This window comes from Hylobates moloch, unplaced genomic scaffold (assembly GCF_009828535.3).
Source record: "Hylobates moloch isolate HMO894 unplaced genomic scaffold, HMol_V3 SCAFFOLD_3, whole genome shotgun sequence".
NCBI classification, from domain to species: domain Eukaryota; kingdom Metazoa; phylum Chordata; class Mammalia; order Primates; family Hylobatidae; genus Hylobates; species Hylobates moloch.
Window position 1 is genome coordinate 63,404,319 of NW_026652278.1, and position 10,724 is coordinate 63,415,042.

The following is a 10,724-nucleotide window of genomic DNA, read 5'->3' on the forward strand; positions in this document are numbered from 1 at the left end:
TCTACCAGCAACTGTTGCACATAGTCACAATTGTTAGTACTAATGGTTTCATTCTCTCTCCCACAACTAGGCTGTGAGCATCTTGAGGGAAGAGACCACGTCTTCTTTGTTTTCATATGCCTTGACTCTTCACAACACCCAATGCCTTTCACCTAGTAGCATATTATGTAAGATGAAGGAATTACAAACAAATGCATGAATTTCCACTGCTATTGCCTCACCTCACTAAACTACAGCAGTAGCACCCTAATATGTCTCTCTGCGGCCAGGCTCAAGCCCTGTTCAATACCCCTCCTCACCACTGTAAGGATGATCATTTAAGAATGCAAAGTGACCAGTCGCGGTAGCTCACACCTGTAATCCCAGTACTTTGGGAGGCCAAGGCAGGTGGATCACCTTTGGTCAGGAGTTGGAGACCAGCCTGGCCAACATGGCAAAACCCCGTCTCTACTAAAAATACAAAAATTAGCCAGACATGGTGGCATGTGCCTGTAATCTCAGCTACTTGGGAGGCTGAGGCAGGAGAATCACTTTAACCTGGGAGGCGGAGGTTGCACTGAGCTGAGATCACACCACTGCACTCCAGCTTGGGCCACAGAGTGAGACTCCGTCTCAAAAAAAGAATACAAACTGATTATATCAGCTCCTGCTTAAAATGTATCATTAGTTTCCCATAATCTGAGAGGAAGGGTCCCATCCCTTTACCATGGTGCACGTGACCCTCTCCCCTGCCTTCTTCCCAGTCCCGCCACTTGCCAGTACCCCGTGTGCACTCCAACCCCAGCTGTAAGGAATATGCCATGCTCCCTCTCACACCACCACGCCTTTGTGCAGGCTGTTCCACCTCCTGGAACAGCCACATCCCCCCCTCCCTGTGAGTTTCCACCCGACCTTTGAGACTGAGCTGGAGCACATCTTCTGGGAAGTTTTCCCACCCTTGAATTGGCTACATTATATTTCAGTGCTTGAGAAATAGATTTTTAAAGTAATCTCATCTTAGTCGTCTCAGGTCTTTATACAGTGTTACATTTTTCTGTGAGCCTAACCTCACATATGCTGGTGCTTCTGAACATCCAGTATCTTCGTGCCTCATTGATGCCTGCGGCTTCCCAGAATAACCTTTTCCCCTCTTGTCTTCCCCAGGCATCTTTCCCATGGCATTACTCTAGCATTTGTTGCATTCTATTTATCTTTATTTCTACTTATTTATCTTTTATTTATTTATTTTCCATTAAACTTAGGGATCCTTCTAGAGAAGGAATTTCTTTGGCCAGGTGTGGTGACTCACACCCATAATCCCAGCACTTTGGGAGGCCAAGGCGGGTGGATCACCTGAGGTCAGGAGTTCAAGACCAGCCTGGCTAACATGGTGAAACCCCATTTCTACCAAAAAAAAAAAAAAATTAGGCAGGCATGGTGGCGGGCATCTGTAATCCCAGCTACTTGGAAAGCTGAGGCACAAGAGTCTCTTGAACCTGGGAGGGGGAGGGTGCAGTGAGCCGAGATCACACCACTGCATTCCAGCCTGGGCAACAGAGCAAGACTCTGTCTCATAAAAAAGAGAAGGAATTTTTGTCCTGTTCATCTTTACACCCTCAGCACCCAGGGCAGTAGCACCTAGCATTTTCCCCAACATAGTGTTCAATAAGTGTTTACTAAAGAAATATATCAAAGAATGAATGGATTAATTAATTAACTAATCAGAAGGTGAAGGTAGCCAATGTGTTAGTGTAGTGAAATTGTGGTGGATATTTTATTACTTTATTCTTGTTATACTTGTTATTAATTGATTTATTCTTGTTTATTCTTATTACTTTATAAATTCTTAGACATAATAACTTTCAATGAAAGGTAAACACTTACTCATCCTTTGAGCTCAGGAAGCTGTTGCTGTTGCCCCTACTGTGCAAATGAGCTGTGGCAGCCCCAGAGGAGAGCTTGGAACTATGAGTGATAAGAGGGCCAGGCCAACAAGGGGTGTACGGAACATGTGGCCCTATGGTTTTTGATCCATGGGTGCATATTGGAATCACTGGGGAGTTTCCAAAAATCCTAATGCTTGGATCCCAGCCTTTGATTCTGATATAATTACCTGGGATGTGGCCTGGAATTCCAATATGCAGTCAAGGTGAAAAACTATGGATGTGGAGAAAAACAGAAGGAAACAGCAGGCTGGTTTGCTCCTAAACCTCATGAAGCTAGAAGCTGCATAAGCCCAGCTGGTTACATTAGGAAATGCTGTCTATGCTGCCAGTCCATCCACCCCCTGGCTCTATTTTGTCCTGCTTTCCCTGTTCATCCCAGAGTGTCCTAACAAAGTTATCGATGAAATGTCCAATCTTGTTTGGAAAAGAGATCTTTCTGAACTTTGGTTGTGAAAAGCGGGGGTTCTGCTGGTGGGGAGCACAACTTCAGTGGACTTGCAGCAGTGGGGAGGGCAACAGCAGGTCTCAGCCCCAGCTGCCCCCTCCTCCTAGCATGATTAAGCTCACTGCTGCTCTTCTGTGACGTCTTCCACCTTCAAATTTGTCTTGATATCTGCCTTAAGCTGAGTTCCCCCTTCTTCCTGGAACCCTAAATTTGACAAAGGCACTTCTGCCCCCAGATAAAATATAGGTATATTCTCTCTTTTTCTCCAGTATGCACCAGGACACAACAGGGTATGCCTGCCTTCTCATTCAGCCAGCCAAGAAATCAGACGCTGGATGGTACACGTTGTCAGCCAAGAATGAAGCCGGCATCGTGTCGTGCACTGCCAGGCTGGATATATATGGTAAGTGTAATGCTGTTAGTTGAACATCTGTATGCAACTGACAGCTTAAAAATATTTTTTTAAAGATAAGTGGGTCGGGCAAGGTGGCTCATGCCTGTAATCCACTTTGGGAGGCCAAGGCAGGCAGATCACCTGAGGTCAGGAGTTCAAGACCAGCCGTCACCGTGATGAAACTCCACCTCTACTAAAAATACAAAAATTAGCCAGGCGTGGTGGCACATGCCTGTAATCCCAGCTACTCGGGCAGCTGAGGCAGGAGAATTGCTTGAACCCAGGAGAGAGAGGTTGCAGTGACCCGAGATTGCACCACTGCACTCCAGCCTGGGCAACAGAGCAAGACTCTGCCTCAAAATAAATGAATAAATAAATATAGATGGAATATGTTTCCATAAATGAATTGGGTAGGCTATACTATATTTTAATGCTTAAGAGATAGATTTTAAAAGTCATCTCATCCTGGTTACCTCAGGGCGTTTGTACACTTTTACATTTTACTATGAGCTTCACCTTCTTCCAAAACAGGGCCTCTAATACCAGGAATTACAGCTAGTCCAGAGTTTGCAAGTGCTTGTGCCTCTGAACAGCCAATGTTTTCTTGCCATCTCCTTGCTGCCGCGGGCCACCCACTGGAACTTCCCACTGCCTGTGATGCCCCGGCAGAATTTTTGAAACTCCTTTCATTTATTCATTTAAAAAATGTGTATTGCTCCAATCCCCCAATCAGACTTCTCTAATAATAGAGAGCTGTCCTAATAATAATAATATCAAGTGACATTTGTAGAATGACACATAGGCTCCCCTCTCTTGTGCAAAGGCGGGATTCAAAGTGATACCTTTAAATCTCCCAGACCCATGAGATTATTATAATTGTAGTTACTTTCATTTAACGCTGAAGATTACATGAGAGTAACAACATTGTACAGGCTGTCCCACCACCTGGAACAGCCCACCCCACCCTCCCTGAGAGTTTCCACTCAACCTTTTGGACTGAGCTGGAGCACGTCTTCTGGGAAGCTCCCCCACACTTGAATTGGCTGTGCTATATATTTAGCGGAAGACTCGGAGAGGTTAATGACTACAGCTAGGAAGCAAATCTAGGCCTTTGCATTGTTTCTTTGAACCACATTTCCAATTTTCAAAAGGATCTAAGAAATAAATTTTTATTTATGTATTTGTGTACTCAATCCTACACTTTTTGACATTAACTGGTATTTTTAGAGACATATTTCTTAAACCGAAAGAGAGTTTCTTTTTTTTAATCCTTTTTTAAAAAACATAATTGATTAGAAAATCTCACATTCAAAACTGGCTTAACCTGATTAGCCAAAATAATAAATAAGACTAGTTCTGTCTATTACCTGATAGATCTTTCTGCTATTTATGGGTGCATAGCAGGTATTCCCTTTATTTAGTACCATACAGGAGGGGCTTCAGCCTGCCATTTTCCCTAGGTCTAGTTTTTGGAGAAAATACATAATTTTCTGGTTATTTTCCCTCATCCTAGGACTTGAGAAGAGATTAAACTGTGAAGGAAGCAGACACTAATGTACTTTTCCCTGGAAAAATCGGGGGAGAAAGAGGCCAGTAGTGATATGTTCCTTAATCAAGGCTCAGTCCTTAACCATTTCCCAGTCTTCACCAAGTCAGAAGGCAATAGGTCTCCAACTGAGAAACTCCCCACCCATAAGCCCTGAAACAGATGACTCTTGTGCCAATCCTGCCCTCCAGTGGCTGAGTTTCCAGGTCACTTTGCCCTGGCTCTCCTCTCCCTTTCGTTCCTGTCCTGCTTCCATAGCACCAACAATAGGCAGTGCTGTTTCCTCAGTTGGGACCTAGGATGGAGGAGGCGTGGAGGACTTGGGCTGGAATCAGTTCCCTTCCCCGCCACCACACTTCCTGCCTTTCTGAGGAATAGGGACACGTAGGGCTCCCCTCTCTCTTCTCTCACTTCCTAATCCTAGAAAATGCGGTAGTCCAGTTAAGATGTCAGAGAGAGCCGGGAAGGGCTAAGAGATGGAGGGGCTGGGAGGAGAGACTGCGCAAGAGCAGGCCTTACTGAGTGTCTGCTCTTTAGTGAAACCGCCCTAGGTTTGGTCCTCCAAATTTTGATTTTTCTGAATTCACTCAGAGGTATGTAGGCTGAAAAACTGAATCAAGATGATGAAATCTACAAAAGACCAATTTCTAAATCAGAATGCTAGAAAGGGGCACAGCTTTCCAGGACCCAGAGCACGAGAGTTCCCCACCTAGGGAACGCCCTTCTGCACATCAAGGTCCCTAGAAACCTAATCAGAAGTTTGCCTGGTAACTTCTGAATCAGGAACCAGAGCAGAGACTATGAAGTTTGGACAGATATTTCACTCAGGCCATGTTCAAATCTTAAAGTCATATCTGCTAAAAACAGCAGCACTTGTTGAACATAGAAACTCCAATAAATTATCTTCTGTCCCTGAACCATGGTTGATTGTACCTAAATTACTTTTCAGTCTTCTTGCTGTAACAATAGAACCTGATTAGGGAGGTGGGTAGGTAGGTAATGACTAATTAGGGTAATTAGGGTGTGCGGTAGGCACTGCTCAGAGGGGCAAACCCACTGTTTGGCTTTCATTTCTGCAGCTTTCTTGTCTCTATCTTTTGAGGTACCCTCTCTGAGAGCCTACAACCCTCTGTACACTGCCCCTAACAGGTCTTCATGGTAGGACAGTGGAAGGGGATAAGCTTGAGAAATCACCCTAGTCACCCACTCTTTCATCTTATAGAATTCTTTTTTTTTTTTTTTTTTGAGATGGAGTCTCGCTGTGTTGCCCAGGTGAAGTGGCGTGCCTTGGCGTGATCTTGGCTCACTGCAACCTCTGCCTCCTAGGTTCAAGTGATTCTTGTGCCTCAGCTTCCTGAGTAGCTGGGATTACAGGTGTACGCCACCATGCCCAGCTAATTTTTGTATTTAGTAGAAACTGAGTTTCACCATGTTGGCCAGCCTGGTCTTGAACTCCTGAGCTCAAGTGATGTGCCCGCCTCAGCCTCCCAAAGTGCTGGGATTACAGGCATGAGCCACCGTGCCTGGCCGCATCTTAGAGGAATTCTAATCTCTCACTTGTAGGATTCTAATCTCTTACTGAATTAGAATCACAGATTTTGGAATTAGGGGCTTAAGACATCACCAGCGCAGTTTCCTTATTCCTGGCAGGGAAGGCTTTATTGTTTTCTTCTACAAATGAGGCAATTCAGACCCAGGTATAGTTTTATGCTTTACCAAGAATCTGCAGGGAGCATCGGGGTGAGGACAGAATGCACCTCTGCAGCGTACATGCTGGACTGCATTCCTTTGATCATAACACATTATTTGGTCCATTTTCCAGCTCAGTGGCACCATCAGATCCCACCGCCCATGTCTGTCCGGCCCAGTGGCAGTCGCTACGGATCTCTCACCAGTAAAGGACTTGACATATTTTCTGCCTTTTCCTCCATGGAAAGCACGATGGTGTACTCATGCTCTTCTCGGAGTGTAGTGGAGAGTGATGAACTTTAAGAAGGTCTGAGTGCCTGCTGTGTAAGAGAGCGGACTGTGGAGGGGGAATGAGAACAAGCCAGATTTGGTGGTTTCCAAGCAACCGAAGTTGAGTAAGTTCCCACGCTGCTGGACCTGTGGCAAGGAGTGCTTTGAATAAGTCAGCTAGGGATTCTTGCAGTCTCAGCTGAAGGAGAAAGGTAGGGCTGTGCCTTCTAAAGATTCCAGCAGAGATGTGAGAAGATGATACAGATGAACCAAAGATGTCACACAGTTGCCATCCACTGCTTTGGGAAAAAACTAGCATGCTCCCCTGCTCCCTATTGTGTTAGGGATGTTTAGGTCGTACTAGGAGCAATTAGGAGCCATATGCCTGGGCTGAGAGGAGTTAGGCAGTAGTGACCTTAGGATATGACTGACTCACCAAACAAAGCCAAGGAGAAAGGTGGAGAGGTCGCCATCACCTTTCATCGATTACAGGTATAGCAGTAGTTTTGGTGAATTCACTAAATCAGCTTCCACTTAGCATTAGGAGGTCATGCCATACAACTCACGTATGCAGGCGAACACTTTTGATTTGCATATCCTGGGTGTACTGAGCCACATAATAAGGTGTCAAAATGTGCTTGAGATTCCAAAAACTTGCTGAAACACTGGATATTGCACAGTGCACTTATTTTGTGGCCAAAACATGGCCTTACCAGCTTGTCTGCACTATTTTCTTTTGGGTGGTGACTGGTTTTTTCTGACTTTGCATATCCCTAGACACTAGAACTAAACGATTGTTAATAAACCAATCAGGAAGAAATCCTCTGTGGGGTCACTTTAAAAACTACTAGCTTCAACTACCACTTACAAAATGTGCAAGAGTCATCATTTGCCCATAAAATACACCTCATGTGCTCCTACCCTTTCCCCAAAAGTCTGAAAGTGTAGGAGGAAGGAAGAGATACAAACAAGGAGAGGAAATGATGGGAGAGTGTTGTTTTTGTCCCTTGCCCCAGCAGAGCAGTGGTTTTGGAAAGAGAGGTCTTTAATAGCTTTGAAATGCTTTGAGATCATTGGTCAAATTGCATTTTCTATGTAGAGAATATTCTGCTAAGTGGAAAAGTTGGGGGAAAGGGGAATATGCATCTTTATTCTAATCACCAATTCAAACCCTGCCTCTTAAGGAATTTGTAGACTTAAGTTCACTGTGATATCCCTAGTACCTAGAAGAGTACCTAGCACAAAGTAGATATTCAATAAATATTTGCTGGATGAATGAATCTTCTGTTATTATGTCTATTATAATATAGCCTAATCTTATATTCTGCAGGAATATGCCACCCACACACCAGTCCAAACACTGCCCTGGGAATGCTCATCACAGCACAGTTTGCTCTAGGCTGTCCAGGGAAATGAATTGCAGGTGTCTGTTATCAATTCTCTGTGCTCGAATCTCTGGTGCTGTCTGTGCCAAGCACACTCAGCTGGCATTGTATTTGTGTGAACAGACAGTAACTGCTTAGAAAGGCTTGAAACTGTCTTCACTTCAAGGCAAGGATTTCCAGCATAAAAATAAATTCATTCACTCGAGAAATCATTTGTATGTCTACTCTGTATGAGATGATGTGCTAGATACTGCAGCAGATATAAAGATATGAATAAGTCACAGTCCCTACCCTCAGGGAGCTCACAACCTATTAGGGAAGGTAATATTTGAGGTATGCAGAATGCTGTCTCTTGAAGCAAAATAGAAGTTTCTAGTGCTCTTCATTCCATTTTTTTCATAACTTTAAAAATCTTTTCAATCTTTATTTCTTAATGAAACAAAATGCCATAGATTACATCCTCAAGCAATAACCATTTCAATTATTCAGCAGAATTATTAGATTCTGTTTTTTAATGTATTCAGTAACAGTAGTAAAATACAGGCATCCTTAATGGAATAGAATGCATTTCATATGGAATCCAGTAAAATATCGTTTCCATATTGACTTCTGAGATCTCTCATAAACAAAGAGCACTTTTTTTCTTTCTTTTTTTTTTTTTAATGAAATCTCACTGTCACCCAGCCTTCAGTGCAGTGCCACGATCTTGGCTCACTGCAACCTCCGCCTCCCAGGTTCCAGCGATTCTCCTGCCTCAGCCTCCCAAGTAGCTGAGATTACAGGCACACACCACCATGCCCGGCTAATTTTTGTATTTTTTGTAGAGACAGGGTTTCACCGTGTTGGCCAGGCTGGTCTCGAACTCCTGACCTCAAGTGATCTACCCACCTCAGCCTCCCAAAGTGCTGGGATTATAGGCATAAGCCACCTTGCCCAGCTTAAAGAGCACTTTCTAACTCCAGGACTGCTCCTAGATTGTACACCAGACGTCCCCATTACACCTACTTGTGTAAACCCTCGATAGTTCTCCCATGAAAGGATGCTCTTCATCTCTGTGTGTTTTAGCTTTCTGAACAGAGAACTAAGATAAATATTACATGTGGCCACTAGGTGGCGATGTCTCACCCCCAAATATTAACAGGCCTAAAAATTTCTGAAATTTGAGCTATTAGATTATGTTAAAGCAGGGTTTCCCAACCTCAATACTATTGACACTTTGGACTGGATAATTCTTTGTTATGGCGGACTGTCCTGTGCATTGTAGAATGTTTAGCAGCATCCCTGGCCTCTATCCACTAGTTGTTCTTCCCCAAGTTGTGGCAGCCCAAAATGTCTCCAGACATGGCCATATGTTCCCTGAAAGGCAGAATCCCCCTTTGTTGAGAACCACGGTGTCAAACAAATCAGGGCCCTGCTTTAAGAATTCCATTAGAACTCAACCCAGCACAATGACTGTAATCCTGGCACTTTGGGAGGCTGAGGCAGGAGGATCGCTTGAGCCCAAGAGTTCAAGGCCAGCCTAGGCAACATAGCGAGACTCTATCCTACAAAATATTGACTAAAAAAAGAATCCAATTAGAATTCAATTACAATGAGGAATATTTGAATAAAAATTTTAGTTCCATTGGATGTTTGTTTTCAACATATCCAAAATCAGATTCATCTTCCCTTTATAATCCATTCCTCAATCTAGTTTAATGATTTCTGTTATTGGCACCATCAACGTTCCTTATAATTCTAATAAGAAACATCCAAGTCAGTTTTTGCTTCCTCTACCCTATCAATGGACAAGTCCTGCTGATTCTACTTCTATCATTCTTCTTATAGTCAGGAGTTTCTTCCTTTCCCCTGCAGTGCTCCAGTTCAGACTTCCATTACTTCCTTCACTTGCCCTCAATAATACTTCTTTTTTTTTTTTTTTTTTTTTTTTTTTTTTGAGATGGAGTCTTGCTCTGTCACCCAGCCTGGATATAGTGGTATAGTCTTGGCTCACTGCAACCTCTGCCTCCTGGGTTCAAGCGATTCTCCTACCTCAGCCTCCCAAGTAGCTTGGAATACAGACACGAGCCATCATGCCCAATTAATTTTTGTATTTTTAGTAGAGACAGGGTTTCACCATGTTGGCCAAGCTGGTCTTGAATTCCTGACCTCAAGTGATCTGCCTGCCTTGGCCTCCTGAAGTGCTGGGATTACAGGCATGAGCCACCAGGTCCGGCCACTTGACCTCCATACTTCTGACTTCAACCATCATGTACTCCTTCTGGTCTTCCTGCCTCTAGTCCTGCCGTTTCTTCCTACTCAAACCCAGCCCAAATCTCAGCAGCAGATCATTCTTTGCAAAAGACTGCTCCAGTTATATTAATATTATTTCCAAGTGTTCAAACCCCTAATGGCTACCTGGAGCCAATTCAGGTACCAGCTGACCCTGCCCTGTGCTACCTAATATGATCCCAAAGCTTTTCATCCATTACTCAGAAAATGTACCCAACACGGCAGCAAACATCACACAGGCCCCTGCTTTCCAGCCACATGCCTTTCTTCTGCCTCTGCCTGGAAGGCTCTCCTCAGTCTCCACCTAAGGAAGTCTTATCAGTTCCTTCAAGTCCATCTCAAATGCCATTACCTCTGATATATTTTAGGATCTCCCACACTCCAACCAAATAGAATTCTACTTTCTTTGAAGCCTTATACCAAGTTCCTTGAGTCTGGAGGAAGAAAAGATTACTTTCTACGTGTTTTTTTGTTTGTTTGTTTGTTTTTGAGACAGAGTCTCACTCTGTCGCCCACACTGGGGTGCAGTGGCGTGATCTCGCTCATTGCAACCTCTGCCTCCTAGGGTTCAAGCAATCCTCGTGCCTCAGCCTCCCGAGGTAGCTGGGATTACAGGCACCCCCCACCATGCCCAGCTAATTTTTGTAATTTTAGTAGAGACGGGGTTTCACCATGTTGGCCAAGCTGGTCTCGAACTCCTAACTTCAAGCGGTCCACCAGCCTCAGCCTCCCAAAGTGCTGGGATTACAGGTGTGAGCCACTGCACCTGGCCTCTACAGTGTTTTGTACAGAACACAGC

At 44.2% G+C, this 10,724-nt stretch overlaps 1 protein-coding gene across 4 annotated transcripts in view; it reads left to right on the forward strand.

Moving 5' to 3' along the window:
* The window catches only part of MYPN (myopalladin), a 139,790-nt gene extending 131,927 nt beyond the window's left edge, over positions 1–7,863 (forward strand). For 3 of the 4 annotated variants that reach the window (XM_058436286.1, XM_032170434.2, XM_032170426.2), the window contains 2 exons: positions 2,640–2,773; positions 6,133–7,863. In XM_058436286.1, coding sequence (XP_058292269.1) covers positions 2,640–2,773; positions 6,133–6,302 — 304 coding nt within the window. In that variant the 3' untranslated portion in view covers positions 6,303–7,863. The remainder of the gene's footprint in view (positions 1–2,639; positions 2,774–6,132) is intronic. The other variant, XM_058436287.1, reaches the window with a different exon arrangement.
* Positions 7,864–10,724: the final 2,861 nt, after the last annotated feature.